Source organism: Harpia harpyja, chromosome 1, assembly GCF_026419915.1.
Source record: "Harpia harpyja isolate bHarHar1 chromosome 1, bHarHar1 primary haplotype, whole genome shotgun sequence".
In the NCBI taxonomy this organism is placed as follows: Eukaryota; Metazoa; Chordata; class Aves; order Accipitriformes; family Accipitridae; genus Harpia; species Harpia harpyja.
The window spans coordinates 60,168,557-60,187,594 of NC_068940.1; the positions used below are offsets into that span (position 1 = coordinate 60,168,557).

The 19,038-nt window shown below is 38.4% G+C and overlaps 1 protein-coding gene across 5 annotated transcripts in view; it reads left to right on the forward strand.

The window, feature by feature from the left end:
- VPS41 (VPS41 subunit of HOPS complex) overlaps positions 1-19,038 on the forward strand; it is a 121,251-nt gene that overhangs the window by 29,971 nt on the left and 72,242 nt on the right. For all 5 annotated transcript variants that reach the window (XM_052796178.1, XM_052796187.1, XM_052796168.1 and 2 more), the window contains exons 5-6: positions 13,748-13,822; positions 18,416-18,478. In XM_052796178.1, the coding sequence (XP_052652138.1) occupies positions 13,748-13,822; positions 18,416-18,478 (138 nt within the window). The remainder of the gene's footprint in view (positions 1-13,747; positions 13,823-18,415; positions 18,479-19,038) is intronic.

Genomic DNA, 19,038 nt, shown 5'->3' on the forward strand with positions numbered 1-19,038 from the left:
AAATTCCCTGTTTATTACTTTAACTACATCATTTTAGTTGTCACTGTCAGACTATGAAAGAAGACTTAATCGGGAAATGAACTGAAGCAATAGAATTTAGAGTAAAGATCTGGGTAGCTGTGTGTTAGTATTTGCAGAGTGTCACTGTATCTGTTAAATTTGAAGCTGAAATCCTGTGCTTTGTACAAAACCAAGCAGGCTGCTATAAATGTAGGCTCCAAAAACCAAAGTAAAAATTAAGATTTTGATAGGAGCAAGTGTCTATGCAGGGGACAGGTTTCCTTCCCCTCCATGGGACCTCCCAGCCAAATGGGTGGTACAGTCCTATGGCTTAAATGCTTTAACTTAACTCCTAGCTCTGCCCAATGGAAAAACTGGAGAAAAGTGATATCCTTTGGGATTTTGGTCTTAGACTTGCATGTCTACACCCAATTTAATAGCCCTTCTTCTGCTTCTGTCTACCTGTCTTTTCATTTTAACTGCAGATGATTTGGAAAGCCAGAAGTTTTTACAGTAGTTGTGGGAGTAACTCAGATGGCCTTTTGAGTCTGGCTTTTCAATGTTATAAAGGCTTGGAAAGTATGTCTTGCGATGTTTGTTCTGGTGCTGTGCTTATTGGGTTGTTTGTGACCTGGAGTGTTTCCAACGGGAACTGTGCAGCTATTGAAGATTAGGACCTTCCTTGGCAGGATTCATGGTGTATCTGGGTCTCTCTGTCTGGATGAGAAGTGAGGTAGCTTGCCTAGACCAGCAAAAATTGTGGTGTCAGGGCCGTTATTCCATAGGTCTAGAAAAGTTTCTTGTCTGACACAACTGAAACAAAAAAACCCCTTTCATAGTTGTTTTGCATATCATCTTTGTATCCACTGTATCTAACTTTCCTTTGAAGGGAGTGTTGCTTAAATTTTTACTTAAACAAAGAGACCAGATGGATGTGGAAGGCGTTCATTATTACTAGAAATGTTGCTTGGAGTATGGATGAAACATGAGAGTTTTAAATAATTGTAGTATCATGTATGATTAATTTTTGTAAGCTCAAAACTGAGGAAAGCAGTTCCTCCATTATTCTTTCAAGCTTGTAGCTTGCAATAACTCTGTAGTTTAGTGCAGAATAATATAAAAAGTTTAATTGAGAGTATGGGTTCAGCTACAGAAGGTCTTGTATGGTCCAGCCATTTATTTCTTGAATGCTATTAGCTCATACAAGTCAAATCCATGCTTGTGCAGTCACAAAGAGTAACATGTATGCTGTAGATTAAATTCCTTTCAGTTGAAGTATAAAGCCTATGTACTTTATCAGCTGTTTCTGGGAGTGCAATTGTTTCTGCCTTCTCTTTTTGAACTTTTCACTAGCAGCTATGTTGCCCATGTATCTTCTTTTCAGAAGGATGTCAGCCCCATCCTTAGACTGAGTGATCTTTCTACAACTTCATTACTGTCCAAATGCATATTGTTTTTCCTCTATTTTTTGACGTAGAAGCATAGGAAGAAGTTTCCTTTTTGTTCTCCAGTATCAATCACTTTTCTACAGAGTGGATATCTTGTCTGTCAGTTGCATTTCAGGACTGTCGTGGTTTCAGCCCAGCCGGTAACAAAGGACCACGCAGCCGCTCGCTCACTCCTCCCGCCCCCCTCCGGTGGGATAGGGAGGAGATGGAGGAGAGAAAAGAAAAAAAACCTGGAACCTCGAGGGTTGAGATAAGGGCAGTTTACTGGGACAACACAAAAAAAAAGTTACAACAACAACAACGGTACTAATGAAAGAATATACAAAAAGAGTGATGCACAGTGCAACTGCTCACCACCCGGAACCTGACGCTCCCCCACCGAAAGTCGAGACCTCTCCCCACCCCCACCCCCCCCCGCCCGCTCCCCATTTATATACTGAGCATAATGTCACATGGTATGGAATAGCTCCTTGGCTAGTTCAGGTCGGCTGCCCCGGCTATGCCCCCCCACCTCCCAGGTTCCTGTAAAAATTAACTCTATCCCAGCTGAACCCAGGACAATGACCAACTCTAAAGGTATTACATTTAAGGTACCTTAGCAGCCCTCTTCAATGTCACTGATTTCAGTAAGAGTTTGTTAATGTCATCTCTTAATGAGGTAAAGCGCTTTGACTCAATACTCTTTTGTCACAATCATCTAGACATAGCAAATAGTTCAGTTTCTCTTGACTTGGTAGGGTCCTATCATATTGTGTGTGTTTTCTCAGAAAAAAAGTTGAAATCTGGAAAATTATAGGGGGAACAATCTCTCATTATGGGAGAATGCTAAACATGAAGGACACTACTATAGTAATTAATATAGCATTGTTGGTCAATGAAAGGGCAAAGCTTCCAATGTTTGGTTTGTTTTTTTTTTTGCCAGACCTTGTAGGAGCTCTGAGTCTATTTCTGTGAAAGATCAAGCAGAGGAACTTACTGTAAATCTGCTAAGTGAATTTACATGTGGCATTTTCAAACATTTTTGAACAAAATTATTTTGTGACATCAAAATAATCAAAACAATTCTTTTTTCTTTTTTTTCTTTTTTTTTTTTTTTCTTTCGAACCCTTTCACCATCCAGGTTTGGTAACATTTGCTGTTTGAATGCATACTACATCCTGTGATTATTTAGAAAATGTAATTTGTGTTTGCAACTATTACTGACCTTTTCTCTAAAAAATTGCCCTATGCATCATAATTTGACAATATTAGGCAACAAAGTTTACTTGCTTTTAAGAAAAACACAGAAACATAGTTTCTAGTTTCAAAGACATATTAAACCACCATGCACAATAGTATTTTTTTCATCTCTGATTTAAGCAAAAGATTACTTTTCTAGAGTGTAATTGACTCTTAAAAGAAAGCCTCAAAAGACTCCCAACAAATTTCAAACAACTCTTAAATAAGGAACATACTTTTCTGTGCCTTCCAGAGGCTTAGTCCCTGACAAGGAATACTAGATGCTGCTAGGTTGTTCTGTCTTTTACTCCTTGTTGGTATTTGAAGAACCACAGATTCTCACCATCACAGATGTCCCTACCCTACTGGGAACTTTCTCATCTGACCAGGTGATGTTGACTGGCATGAGACATATGTTCAGGGATTCACTGCTTTCTTTTTCCAGTCATCTCAGAAGCATATTGTGCCACACCTGTCTCTTACTCCCCCTAAATGCTCTTTGCTGATATATAGCTGGACCATTGGGCCAAGTTGCTCTAGGGTTTTTATTAGCAGCAGTCAAACAGCTAGTTTTCGGTAGCACTGATGAAGTCTTTTCATAAAAGACTGATAACACAGATGTGCATTTTTAAAACGCTGACAACCTTTAAAAGCATGGAGAGGATTTGGAAAGATTTGATTCCTAGGAAACTAGTATACTGCTGATTCCTAGAGCTGTTTTCCTTTCAAATGGCATGTTATACCTGCATGGCATTTTCCTCTATACAGAAGGCAGGCACTTACGTGCACATATACAAAATAATAGCAGTTTGCTTGTCAGAATTATTCAGAGTTCTGGCATTAATAAAATATTATTTGCATTAGAAAATGTTTTCCTAGTTAGAAAGTCCAAAGCAACTGAGTTCTGGAGGACAATGTTTTTTATACAAGTTGACATTAATGATAGAGCTACAGCCTTTTGTTTCCATTAACAAAAAATGCAGCACTATTAAAAACGCAGAATGACATAACAGGGACATAATATGATGAACAAAACATGAAGGCAAAACTAAACATTTTTTCCCATAGGGGGTAAGACATTATTGATAATGAACTTTGTAAATCTAATAAAAATTCCTTTCTGAAGGGTGAGACTTATTTGTTTTAAAAGACATGACAGTTTATATAGCAGTTGTTTATTGCACTCCTGATGGAATGCTAAATGTGGACAGACCAGATTTGACCAGTCTTCGGTGTTAATACCCCGAGTGGCCACTGACAAAAGTAGCTACTTTCAAGCTGGCCATCTCCACTGTGATGCTGCTGAGGGAGCTAGTTCCACTCAGTGTCCTGTGAAACAGAGAAATAAAAGTATAAGAAATTTCAGAAGTCAGTATTTTGGTGTTGGAAGGTTCACCACTGTAACCCTAAACTGGCTGCTAATTGAAGTCTGTAGTTGCTGCAGATCTTTGCAGTTTTGAAGACAGGAGCTGTGAAATGTGAGCAGTGTAAAGATGGAGGAATGAATTAATCTGGTTGCTTTTTTGATCTACTTTAAATAAAATTTATTATAGGCAATCATGTCTACACTTCACTGGTATTGAAATAGAGCCTCTTTGTATGTAAATGCATTGAGAAAGTTGCATGGGATCACTTCATCTTCACATTTAGCTTTCCCTCTCTTACTGTCACAGTGAGGATATGTCATACAGTATGCTGCTTACAGTAAGTTACAGTGCACTTCATGATCCATAGTTTCCTCTTGTGTGAGTACTCTCCTCCCTCTCCCCTATCTTTTTGATTTGCACATGTTTTTAGGATCCTGTCAAGAATCAGACACCCAATGTTGATCATTGTTGAGTATCTCTGATGGGTTTGTGAGACTTTCCCAGATGATATAATTGCAAATAAAGGAAGTTCCAGAGTTGGTGTCCAAAGAGAATACAATGCTTTCAGTAAGCAGGAAATGTGTTTATTATTGCATATAGCTTTGACTTGTGCCAATCTATACCAGTGTTGATAACTGAATGTTTACATGGAAAATGGCACTTCAGCTCTAGCTATTGGCTGAACTTCAGCTTTGATCAGCCAGTGTAATATTTAACTATGCCAGGAATATGACCAGTTACGTCATTTTCAGCCAGGAAAGGGAATTCCTTCTCTTGTAATATTTCTGCTTCTGTCCAATTCCGTCAGTGAGAGATCTTTTCACTGATTTCAGTAGCTATCGGGTTGGGATCATTGTCTGTAGTGGAATGGTTGACAGGCTAAAATAACTGGAAAAAATACTTACTGCAGTTTTTCATTGCAAGAGCTGATAGAAGAAAGAAAACTATGTAGTCATGGAGAAAATAATGGCTATGTAATGGAATGTAAGGAGAAGCAGGAATACTAGGCTCCATGTGGTCATGTCCTCTGTCCTGTGTTAGGTGAGGGAGGGGGATGAGCATCATGGCTGTTGTAAAAGCCTTCCTGGAAATGATGTTGGCACAACAATGCATGATCCCTGAGAAGAATAGTCACAAGCCTCTTTGCTTCTTTAAAAGTTGCTTGCTGAAAGCACCAATAAAATAATCTCTAAAAAGAAAACCTGTCCTGACAAGAACTTGCACTGTATGATCTGGTTGGCCTTTCTCATCAGTCACGTCTCTGAAATGTGGCTTATCAAGAAATGCAGAAAAATCGCATACTCTCCAGTTTGGGGGAGCAGAATTCTACAAAATCCTGTTAAATACATTAATGACAGTGGCAGTGGTATTCTGTTGGAAACAAGCTGTGAAAGCACCCCAGTAAGTTTCATCCTCAGAGGTTTAGGTATGTTTTTTGGCTTATTCTTCAAAGCCCAATTTATAATTCAGTAGCCTGTGTGGAAAGTTAATGCTCAATGATAAATTCTCCAAGTTCATTGTGCTTGGGGAACTGTTCTGAAAGGAAAGCAGTTAGTGAAGTTGGTGAGGTGAACCTCCAGATTGCCTGGGATAGTCTTCTCCCACGCTGTGTTGGGCCTTCTGAGGAAGGTGTATGTAGTCATTGCCCGCAGCTTTTCCTCAGCCCTCCACCTGTACTTCCACACCTCTACATGGGCATGTGATGGGCAATATTGCTTCGTATTCTCAGATGGCTTTAATACACAGATAGCAACAAAGAAGTAGATAGAGGTAGGCTTAGGACATACTATCATTGAAACCCTACAGTTATACAGTGGATGGCAAAGGGGACCTGAGGAGAGGAGGAAACAGGAGTAGTTTGTTTGCTTTGGCACAGAGCTCCCAGGACGATATCTCCTTACATGCCAGTGTTTTAATAGAAAAAAGATTCTACTTTGGATCCATCAGGAACTAGCTAATGGTTAAACTGCTAGGAAGGAGTGTAGGCTTTCAATATAGATTTGTTTTCAGTAGTAGTTCCATCATTCCTAGACAAGCATTCTGATTATCTAGTAACTACTACAGATTTAGGGAGATCCCTTGTTAATTTTTTTCCTTGAATGTTTTTTTTTTCTTTTTTCTTAGTCCCTGTAGTTGACAAACAAGATTAAGGGATTCAATGATGTGGAAAATATTGAGATCACTGTAGGCTTTTTGTTCTTTTTCACTTTCTCAGACTGTATATGAGAGATTCCTTGTCCTCATATCCCCTTAGTTTTAGACAAGCTTTTGAGATCTTTCTTTTTTGTAGGCAAGGTCTGCCTTCCCGCAGACAAAATAAAAGTTAATGTTGTTATTGTTCTGTGTCCCAGACCTTGTCACTCTCCCCAGCTTTCCCCCCTCCCTTTTCTTCTAACCAATATAATGTCCCATTTTTCATTTGGAGAATGACCGTTTCAGGAGTGCTATAGGAAAAGCACTGGAGCAGGAATCCTCACTTACTTACCAGAATTTGGCTGCCAGTATTGTTGAACAAAACCTCTTAGGTGTGGATATTAGTAAATTTTCATCATATGAAAATTTAAGTGTTATAAATTCAGAGTATACTACTTCTATTGCGGGCAGAGGTGAACAGCTTGTTCTGTAACTTTTAAAGCTGCCTTTTCAATTTAAACCTTTGTGTTACTACGTTACATTTCTCAGTTGTGTATAAACACATAGGTATGTGTGTACTTCTACCTTGTTACAGGTAAACCATGATATAGCATCAGAATTTGCTTTTCTGAGTTGCTCTTCCCTCTGTGGTATCAGTAAAACTCTACAAATATGCAAAATATGCATAAGTCAGTGCAGCACTGCAGCATCTGGGGCAAGAAAAGTACATGAGTTCAATTTCTTTTTAAATGTAGTTCCTCAATACAAGAGATCTCTGGGCATCAGTGTTCTGAAGTCAAAACAGATGGGACAAACAACATGTAATACACTTGTGCTTAGCTGTTGCACACCTTTCTGGGTTTTTTTTGGTTGCTTGGTTGTTGTTTTTTTTTTTTTTTTAAATAGTTGAAGACTCTCCCACTATCTGGTTTATTTGCTGTCACCTCCTATCACTTCCCAAAGTGAAAAGGCCCTGAAAAGTAGAACTCCTTTTTTGACAAGTTAGTTAAATTAGACTTCTTTCTAGGTAGGTTGAGGGTATAATTTTGGATTGGAAAGGCACTCTTGAAGAAAGAGAATATTCAGTACTTGCCTAGTTTTGTGGGATTTTTTTCCAGTAGTCTTAATGGCGTCTGTTTCTCAATTCATTGGTGTCGATGCATATAGAATGTCTAATTTACAGATGTAAAAGCTGAAGAGTTGGGGCTCTATTCAAAGCAAGTTCATCGTCCTACGTAAAGCAAGGCTTGTGTTTTGAGAGGATCTTAGCTTAGTTATGACAATAACTAAGGCAGTTTCTGTTTACAAATCAGTATTTTGCACTTGGATACCTCGACCACGGTGGAAATAAAATAAAATAAAAACCATAAAAATGGTAGTCCTTACTTGAGTGGGCTAACATTTTAAGCAGCGGATTGATTGGTCTTATTAATGTACGTTGGAGTGTTGCATGCTTGTTTATGTGAATGTTATGCAGATGGAAACATATGAATAAATGAAAAATAGGCATTTGTAGGAGATAAATTTATTTATTTATTTTTAATTACAATTCAAACTCTGTGTATGTATAATCCTTAGTATAGAGAGCAGCTACATAGTGGTTATGTAGATCCAGATTGGTACTAATGTAGCAGAAAAGACCTATGGGTGTTTTACTTCTTTGGGTATTTATATGTGTGTATGTATAGATAGATAAACACAAACATTTGGGTTAATTTAGGAAAAGTTTCTGAAAATTCTTTTTAAAGAATGCTTGAAAACGCTGCTTAAGGGGGTTGTATTAGCAATGGGAACCTCTTGAAGTAAAATGAGCTTTGCTGTAAGTATGGTTGAACACTACTTTGCTTTTCACACTCCTAATGTGTCTGTTGCTTGCCTGCTAACCATGGTTAAAAGGCATGAAGTCACAGGCAACTATTAAAACATTTAGGTTCCTAGCTTGTAAATATTGCATTTCTTACAGAATTGGAGTGAAATCCAGTCTTGTGTTTCTTGTTCATCCACTTCATATCCATTGGGATGCAGCATTTGTGAAAGAATCAATTATCCATTTGTTAGTCAGAGGAGCTTTACAAATTATACATTAGCAGATTGATTTCTGAGGTTCACCATTGGGGGACTGATAGTATAAGGTGGGTTGATGATGAGTGTCAGGGGAGAAGGAGTTGCCACAAAGAACACAATTAAAAGAAGCTTCCTGAGTGGCCGTGAATTTACTCCTAATTGAAGAGCTGATATAATCCATACTAAGTGCGTTTATTTCAAGCATTTTACATTAGGTAATTGATTATCACATGAGATACATTTGTTGGTAGATACTTGATTTTCCTTTCCTTTAAATTTAGGATTTAGTAAAAGCCTGCATTTAGATCTTTATATGCAAGGTGCCTGCTAGCTTTTTCTCCCTCTCCCTAAACTTTTCTTTCTTCCATTAAGGTAACATTTTTTTTGTTCTATAGTGTCAGCTTGACATTATTGATTTTGAACAGTCAAACTTACTTATGTTGTCCAGAATTCCAAACATGTCTCCATCAGAAAGAAAACTGCAGTTAATGGAGATTCAGCTGAAGGCATTTCTTCCTTCTTTGCCAGAACTTCCACACTGTATGAAATTCTGAAGCTGTTCGCAGGTTAATCATGTCAGTGTATTTCCCTTCCTAACTAACAGGATCCTCCCTATTGCCAGATTTGAATTATGTTGTTTTAGAAATACTAAGTGTGTTGCTATTATTTATACAGTACTGGAGATATCATTGTGAGCACAAAAGTTGTTTGTTTTTACTTGTTTGGCCTAAAGCTAGGCATCCTGATTAGGTTAAAAAGAGATTACCCAATGTAGAGCTAGTTAAATAATTATTAGTAATTTCCTCAACACTTTATATGCAGCTGCCTGTGGTTTTATGGCATGGGGCTTAAGTCTAGATCATCTCTTAATTGAGTAATGTTTACATGAATTATTTTCCTGGTTTCAGCTGGGATAGAGTTAATTGTCTTCCTAGTAGCTGGTATGGTGCTATGTTTTGAGTTCAGTATGTGAAGAATGTTGATAACACTGATGTTTTCAGTTGTTGCTAAGTAGTGTTTAGACTAAAGTCAAGGATTTTTCAGCTTCTCATGCCCAGCCAGCGAGAAAGCTGGAGGGGCACAAGAAGTTGGCACAGGACACAGCCAGGGCACCTGACCCAAAGTGGCCAACGGGGTATTCCATACCATGTGGCATCCCATCTAGTATAGGAACGGGGAAGTGGGGGCAGGGAATCGCCGCTCGGGGACTGGCTGGGTGTCGATCGGCAGGTGGTGAGAAATTGCACTGTGCATCATTTGTACATTCCAATCCTTTTATTATTACTGTTGTCATTTTATTAGTGTTATCATTATCATTATTAGTTTCTTCTTTTCTGTTCTATTAAACTGTTCTTATCTCAACCCACGAGTTTTGCTTCTTTTCCCAATTTTCTCCCCCATCCCACTGGGTGGGGGGGAAGTGAGTGAGCGGCTGCGTGGTGTTTAGTTGCTGGCTGGGGTTAAACCACGGCAATTATATGTTCCTAATTTTTAGATTGACACTTTGACCTCAGATTGCTGTTGTAATTCTTTTTTTTTTTTTTTTTTTAATATGATGCCTGTAAATTTGGACAGGTTTTTTTCCCCACCCATTTAAAATACCTTTAAGACAGTCAACTGACCAAACCCCAGAGCATATCCTGGTTCCAACTGTATGAAATGATCACTTCTCCAGACTGTGATGAGTTAGTGACTACCTGTGTCCTCTCTAACGTTGAGCAATTCTTCATCTTTTGTCAGCCTGTAAAGTTGGATGTTGCAGGAAGGACATTTATTCTCTATACTGTAAAAACCAAAACCTGTTTTCTTTTGCCAGGCAAATTAAACTCTTCAGTGGGTTAGCTGGAATAAGGTTTAAAAAAAAAAACCACAAGACAGTTGTAACTCCATGACTGAGTTGGTAACATTTAATAAAAAAATAAAAGCAGGGTGAGGGAGGTTAACCCACAAAATTATCTGTGCTTCTCTTTTCTGAAATATCAAAATTATCCACAGGGTGTTGGCAGGGTATTAATACTTACCATTTCAAATTTAGTTGTAACTTTGCTGACTGGAACAGCAGTATATTTATAAAAATAATTGATATGAAAAAATGAATTGGAGCTGATTCTAGACGAAACACTGGTTTCGATAACACATGTACCAATTTTATCAGTGGTCTTTTATTTCTGATTTCCTGGATAGTTTTAGACACAAATCTTAAACAGCTTTCCAGTGGAATGTAGTTCTGGAAATGGTAGGCTTGACTGTTACTCAGCTCTGAACAAGAAGATCCTGGCATTAGCTATTCTTGCTGGAACTTTGTTTTAAAATGCATTTAATATTCAGCCTTGACTGCTTTTAAGTTCATGGCCTATCATCACTTTCTGAGCTCCATAGAAAGTTCTGACTGGTAAAGTCAGTGAACAGGCTAGTAGCCAATAGTGCCAATTCAACTTGAGTGCTGAAAAAAATTACTCTGTGTTTGCTTTGTCTTGTGTACATCATCTAGAATAGCGTCTCCTATTGGAACTTAGCTGGAGGTTTGTGTAAGTGAGCAGCTCTGCTTTTAGTTGAGTGTATTTGTCTTCCCTGATTATCATCTGTGTATAGTGCAGACAACAGGAAAAAAATAATTGGAGAAAGGAAAAGTTAAAAGCAACTGATAGTGGTATTGGGCCTGCAGAAGGCTTGTAACAAGTTGCTAGTTAATACACCGCATTACGAAATACTGTATCATAAAATTTCTACTCAACAAACAGTTCTGAAGTATTGTGCGCAATTTTGCATGTAGGAATCACATGCAAAATGTGGAATCACCTTTTCCCCCACTGACAACATTCTGTGTGTATGTAAGGAGATGTTTGGCCTTGCTAGGCACTGTTCGGTTACCTGAGTGCAATCACATATTTAATCACCAAAGCAGGCCACATGGCTTTCAAACCACAGCATGACAGATAAATTCCATCATCCTGCTCCTTGTCTTCAACTTTTATGTGAAGATAACTTACATAGTCACCTTGCCTACTTCCTGCACTTCATTTTTTCAGCGTCAAACTTTATCCAAGCCATTTGGCAGCAAAATGGGAACTGTGTGGACTGTAGGATTGAGCTGTCGACTCTTCTGGTATGTCCTGGTTTGTTTCTTGTTGTCGCTTTATTGCAGTAAAGTGTCTCCAAGAAGGCCCATCACACAGGATTGCTGCTAGATCTGCTGTTGCTGTCATGTCAGCCCTGATGACAGGTGTAGGTGCTGGAGAGATGAGAAGAACATGGCCAATTGAACACTACCTTAGTGTATGACCCTGTGTCAAGGTGGGGCTATTCAAAATGGACTTTTTCCCTTTCCAATCGCAGAGTAATAAAAGAAGAGAAGAACCTTTGTGAGAAAGTTGTGGTGATGGCAAGTTAGATGCAGCCCAGAACAAAAAACCATGCCACTTCCATGATGAAATCAGTTGAACTTTCTGTGCTTGTCCTTTCAGAAGGCCAGAGTTGTTTCTCATTGTAGAGGGAATGGTGGAGAAGTGCTGGCATTTCCCCCCCCCCCCCCCCCCCCCATAGACAGAGACAAAATCTCCTCTTGCACCTTGATGAGCAAACCAGAAGTTTAGAAAGGCATTTTCAAGGTAAAGCAGGAATAAAAGAGCATGCTAACAATTTTTATGAAGCTTCTAGGAAGTGAGACTGACAACTGACACATCTTGCTTTACTCAGCATCCTCTAGTCCTGGAATTAGCCGACTATCTGTATAGCATCTGAGAATCAGAGCTTCCACAAGGATGTTGACCACACCAGCAGGCTGATGGGCTTGAGCTGCGCTCCTCAGCTGACACCCCTTAAATATATTGGGAGGAACACAGCTGGGGAATGTGCACCAGCTGCCTGCACTGCCAGTGATGCTCTTGCTTCTGATTTTGAAATGCAGCAAGTCAGTGTAACCGCTCTGTGGTGAATGAAAATACTTCTGGAGCACATAAAGAAAATTAGTTTGACTTCTTCCTCGGCAGTGCACTTTTTGGCAAACAACGCACTGCAGAAAGACCACTTCATGATAGGCAGTAATTGCAGTATTTCCAGGTAGCGTTTTGTGGTAACACAAAGTGAGACCGAGAGTGGTGTCTTCTGCAGGCAAAGAGGCAGGAAAGCAAAAGGGCTGGCAGCATCCTTTTCTCAACTCATCAGGCAACTGTTGCAGTGCAGGACTCAGTTGTTCAACCTTGATTAGAAAGAAGCTTCTAGAAAATGAAATGTGATTTGGGCATATATTCTTTTCAAGATGGAAGAGAGGAAAACCTCATTTCCCTGAGTTGGAATTTTTGTGTGTGTGAAAGATTATGGGGGAAAAGTTTTCCAAAGGCTATGAGAGGACCTCAGTTTATCTCCTGTAGATAGTCCATCTGGACAGTGTGTTTTTATATAACTTTTTATGATGTACTTTTTACATAATTCCAACTGCCATAGTGTATATAAGGACCTGTGATATTTTAGACACAGTTGTGTAACATCTAATGTGACTGCACAACTCCAGTGCTGTTGCAGCGATGCTTTCTTTTCACACAAACATACCATGGATTTTTCTTTTATCATGCTCGGAACCACAGAAGTGATCTGTTTTGTGGTTCAATCTATTCATAATTTTATGAGAGTAAGAAAAGTTGTTCTTAAATGTGTGAGAGAGACTTACTTGGGTGAAGATCCTTCAATGATGCTTGAAATGATGAGGTATTTGTTACAGAGGGTGAAATCAGGATCATGGTACATAAGAAGGTTCTTGGTACTTGAATATAATTGGATTGGGTTTTGTATGCGAGAGGATATGCGTCGTGTTACCCAAATGATGTTATAAGTTAGTCCTCAGTACTTAAGGCAAGGATAGATGTTTAAGCTAAAGTAAATAGCAACAGATGCCATATAACCCTGTAGATTAGAACCAAAAGTGTATCTGGATAGGGAAAGGAAAATTTATTAAATTGGGGCAGTCTTCAGGCTTTTCTTAGTATTTGTCGGAGTACACCTATGTCGCACTTCAATACCTTCTAATACTTGCTTCTGAGAACACTATTGGAGGCAAAAATGAAACCAAGAGAAGGGATTTGAAGGAAGAAATAATGACCAGTATAGCCATCAGACCAAACCAGAAGAATTTTCGGTTGCCTTGATGCCTGTGTGGTCAGCGTGTTTTATGCTGAGTTTTGATAGCGGGAGAAGTTCTTAACAAACAGCTGTGGTGCACAGGTGCAGATGCTTAAGGTCTGGGAGCCTAGCACTTCATGAGAGCTCCAGAGCCTTGAGGCATGTAACTGCAAATGTCAAATTTCTGGGTTAGGCAAAAGGAAGTAAAGGCGGCTGTCTTTTGGCATCGTCATAGAAATACCTGTTCTCTGGGGGGTTTTTTGATTCATGCAACTAAACATTACACAACCATTAACACATAAATCTCAGGAAGTGTGGGGGATGTTAAAGCATGCGATTGGTGATGTTACTTTGAAGTCAACTTTAAAAGTCTTTTCTCTTTCTTTTCTTTTCTTTCCGTAGAGCCCAGTGAAGATAAATCAGATCAGCCTGGATGAAAGTGGAGAACACATGGGTGTTTGCTCAGAAGATGGCAAGGTACAACAAACCCATTTATATATTAAATGAGATAGCAGGTAGTCCTCAGTATTACACTTGAGATAATTGTGATACCTGTGGAGTTAATTCCTGCATTTAGAACCACCACTTTGACCATCCATTTTGAGAACTGAGCTCACCTTTGAATACTCAAAATTAAAGTCAGATATATTTTGCACAAATGTGCCGTAGGAAAAGTAATTACAAGAATGTCAATAATGTAACTAGTATTAAGCTGATTAACAGCTGTGGCAGGAGGACATGTCACCTTAATCATTACTGCTGTGCCAGTTATACTTCAGTGACTACTCTGCTGTTCCTTCAAGACAGTAGTTTAATGCCTTTCTGCTATAAATCCACAAAATTGGATTTTGTGGGCATGATTTCTGTGGGCTGGTGGTTTTCATTTTCACACACATTATGAATGTTTCTCTTGAATTATAGAATCTTTTGATAAGCAATCATAGTTTATCAGAAGAATAAAGTGTCTTACAACAGCCACATTAAATAAATGTAAAATCAATATATGTACAGTTTCCTAAAAAACTGGCACCTACTTCCTTGACTGAGGACATATATCATTTGTGCAGTGTATAACTAACAATTATCAGTGCTTCTCTGGAATGTTGAGCTGTGACATTTAGTGGTTTTGGTGATTGATTTTCCACTTATAAGAATGTCTTTTTTGTTTTTAAGTCAATGGCAGTCTTTTCTAATGTTGGTTTGCAATGATAAAATTCTAATGCACAGGGTGTATTTAAGCTTCTTTTTTAATATAATGCTCATATACAAATGCAGTGCATTAAAAATCATTTAAATCATTTCTCAATATCCATCTGACTTACTGAGGAGAACATTTCTTACAGAGTAGACTTGGGGGGAGGAGGAATGTCGGTGATCCTAATGGATGCATCCCATTCAGTAGAAGTTCTATAAATTAAAAATAAAATTGGATTTTGTAGTAGGCAAAGTGGGAAAACAACCTCTTTAGACTGTATGTGCTTGGGTTTTTTCCTCAACAGACAGGCAGCCAGTTTATGTATCCAGGTCTTTTGTTTCTCAGAGATATCTTGATGTCAGTATCTTGACACAGTAATTGGGATACTAGTGCCTATCAAAGTGGGTTGTAGAATTTTACAGCCTCTGAGAAACACAGCAAGAGTGTCCTAATTGTCTAAGCAAGATAAGGGAAGGGTCAGTAATTGTGCAAGGTAATAAAAATGTTGAGCTAGCATTGTTGGTTTGGGTGTTTTGAATGGTGGGGGGAAGCAAGCACTTGCTGTAAGGGCTCCTCAGATGTGACTGTGGATTACTGACTCAGAATGTGTATGTTGCAGTGAGACTACAAGCCATGCACATCTTTCATATATTAAATTAATATTAAAAACAGGTATTTGACTTCAGAAGCGTTCAAAAATCCATAATCCCTACTCTGGTGTGGCTGTATTTGAAAAGACCCCAATACTTTAAATGGTGAATCTGCCTTCATTTAGTGAAATAGGTATTGTGGATCCATTAGGTGACATTACATGCTATGCAAGGCAGTCTGAACTATGGTCCCCAAGCTACAAGGGCTAATTCTGGTAATGTTTTTGATGCAGGGCTGGAGTATCACAAGTTCAGTATTCATCATATTTGCATTCATAGAGTCCAGGAGTGAAGTTTTTTTACGTTATTTTTTTGCCTGCTTGTATGCTGTCTTGAAAAACCTGGATCTGACTGCCAGTTTTGCTAAAGCTCTCTCTTTTCGTTACATAACAGTGATATAATTTGCACCCTTATTGCCTTGTAACTTTTTTTATATGAAGAAGTATAAATTATACTGGAAACCCATGTGCTTACATGTTTTAGTGTCACGTTTAATGCCTGTAACAACATTTATGTTAAGAATATCCATGAAGTATTACACTGATCATTTTTCAAGAAATGTGGCTTGTAGGTAAGATGTTTTTGTTTTCCTGCCTTTTGATCACTGAAGGTTGGCTGCTTCTTCCACATGTGGAAGCAAAGAAACAGCTAAGTCTGGATACACTGGAGTGGTGGGTTCTGGGTATTTAAAATCAGACAGGACTAGCAAAATGTAGTGGACTCTCATCATTAGATCCTTTTTCCAGCTACCCAAAACCATCATGAGCTGAGTGGGCATAGAAAGTAGAAATAGATAAATCCAATATAGGTTTGTAATATGAAAAGAATCACTTTCTTTCTGAAGAATAAAAGACATTAAGAAGTAATAAACTGTTATATGGTGTCCCTAGAGTAAACATGATAACATGTATTTTGTGCGGAGTTGTTTTTTCCTGTTTAGTTAACTGGCTCTATTTTGTTTTCATACTCTTAAAGGAATATCATATTGCCATGTTCAAAGCAGTATTAAGAAAATGTCGAAGGCACTGTTGCTAATGTTAATTTTTATTATTAGTTTTAATTTGAGAGGGGTGTTTTGTCATTTTTGAGGATTCTGCTTCCATGGAGTTTGCAGTGTTGTGTTTTAACCATGTCTATTCTTTTTCTTCTTCCTTTCTTCTCTCTTATTTTCTCTTTCCTCTGTTTCTTATTTTGTTTAGTCTGTTGCATTGGATATGCTGTGCCAACTGATGAAAACAAAAACCCAGGAAACAAAATCCTCTAGACATCAGCCCGAAGGTTTTCTAGGCTTACAGCCAGGCCCAACTCAAATACAACCCTTTGGTTGGCTTACATAATCACAGCTTTGCGGTACATCTCACTGTCTCCAAATATTGATTTTCTAATCCTTTGGAGCAGTAGCTGAGCCCTGCACAGTGCATGCAGCAGTATTTTTAAAGCATGTTGTTAGAGGCAGTATATTCGCTAATGAGTAATGGACAGAGCTGATAATGCTGCTTAGGAGATGTATCCAGGAGACAAGCTTGAAAGGGAGATGAGGTGGTTTGAGATGTTTTTAACTTCACTGAGACTGCTGAACTTTGAGCCACTCTGAGAATGGCTTAGTTCCTTGCTGATGGCTTAGTTCCTCTTGTAGTTTACCTAAAGTCTGATTTTTTTACTCTGTCTCCTTGTCTGTCTGCAGGAATTTTGGGGGTTCTTGTCCTCCGAACTGATCTCTTTAGAGCCATTAAGCCTCACATTTTGTGGCCCTTTACTGGTATTTACTGGCTTTGTTCTGCAGATCTTTGTCTAGTGGGGTTTTTTTTATTTTTTGTTACTATTGTTTTTTGGTTTTCCCCCCCGAAGGGATCACAATGGGGATGGGGAGAGGGAAAGAAATAAGGTTAAAAGATCTCTTAGATCTTTGAATCCAATTTGTTGAGCGTGCAGAGCAGAGTTACTGAAGGGATTACCTTTTCGTGAAAATAAGGATGAATACTAAACCTGACTAATCTCTACCTTCTAAAGTAGATTTGCTGTCAGATACAGTTTTCCACTGATTACTCCATGGGATGCTCTTTTTTTCTCCCTTCTCCCACCAGCAGCGTCCATCCCTGCTGGGGTGATTTTGTTCAAACAGCTTCTGGCAGTGTGTGGAAACCTCTTAAAATCATAATGAAAAAGCAAACCAGTTATTATTCTTTGTGGAAATCATAATTAGTAAATCAATTACTAATTCCTGGCTGTAAGTCTTCAGCCTGATTTTGCTCCTAAGTTCTGCAGGAACTGAGTTGTCAACTGTCTCATCTGAGAATTGGGGAAGGGAATGTTGCATGTTGGATGAAGACACATGAGCCCAAAAGAGGGTTGTACTTACAAAAAGCTTGAGAAACCCTGTTCTGTAGTCATAGCATCTAAGTCTAGTAACATTTTTTAACACTTGATACCTCTGTACCTGTTCTGTAAGTGAAGGGAAGAAAAGATTTTAACATCTGTTAACGCTCTTGATAGTAGAAACATACTTTTTGTTGTTTCGCTTTTGTTGTTTTTTTTAATGTTGAGCCTTCTTCAGATGGATTAGTTCTGATAGATATTCTGATGGCCTATGGTTACAACTTCAGTTCTGACTATTAAATGTACTGAGACATCAACATAGACGAGAAGCAAGGAATCTTCAGAGAAAGACACTTCAGTGGTCATGGAATAAAACAAAATAGCACTGAGTGCACTTGGGAGGAGGAGAGGATGCCAAGAAACATATAGGACTTGGTTTTCAGGCTGGTTTTGCTTTGTTGTCACAAATTTCTTTTTTCTTATGTAAACCCTGTATTGCTCAGAGGGCAAGAAAATCCTACAGTTCTTTCTCAGAAAGGAAGAGGTTTTAATTTATCTTCTTCTGAATGTTATTATGTTGCTCTTCCCTTACTTAGATCAGTATCTGTTAAACAGATTTGATCAGCCTAAAGCAAAAGGAACTTGTAGGTTTTGCTGTGTTTGTAACAAAAAAAGACAAGAAAAAGATTCAAATAAGTATTTTTGTGCTTCTGCGAATATTTAGAGATATGCCATAATAGAAGCCCAAGATGTCTCAATTAACTCTGAATTGTTAAATACAACTTTTTTTTCTTTAGGGAAAAAGATGTAACTGTTAGCATTCAAATTAATCTTCTAGTTGTTAGTGATTTACATTTATCTTTAATTGTCAAGTTGTTATTAGGTAAATATTTTTGGGGTTTTCTTTAGGTGCAGGTGTTTGGATTGTATTCAGCGGAGGAGTTTCATGAAACGTTTGACTGTCCTATTAAAGTAAGTGCTTGTTTTAATCTTTAGTAATTGTGTTGTTGTCGTCTTTAATAACAGAAAGGTCACATTGAATCTAAATGAGAGAGAGGAGTACCACTTCCTTGTAATGTTATTCAGGTCACTAGAAAATAGTTATCTATCTCAGTATAAAAGCTTTTGATCTGGTTAGGCAGGAAGAAAGCCTATCTTGGTTTTGTAAGAAGTATTATTGAGTTTTTCAAATACAAAAGGCAAAGTGAAAGAGAAATTGTCCTGTTTCAGTTGTTACCTGTCTCAACATATTTCTTTCTTTGTAGCTCTGTGATACAAATTCTGAGGGTTCTGCTAACTGTGAGGTCAATATTCTGCAACCAGTTCATATCTGTTAAACCTACCTTGGGATAAGGCAATGGGTGGTGATGCTGATGTACCCTGTCTGAAGGGAAAACTTCAGCTATACTTTGCTCAAGAGATGTGTGGCTGCCTGGCTGTTGAAAAGATCTTGCTTTTTTTAACAAGAGATGTTTCTTACAGGATAAAAGGTGGTGTGGGCAAATGATTGCATTTTGCTGCGGAGGGTCTTC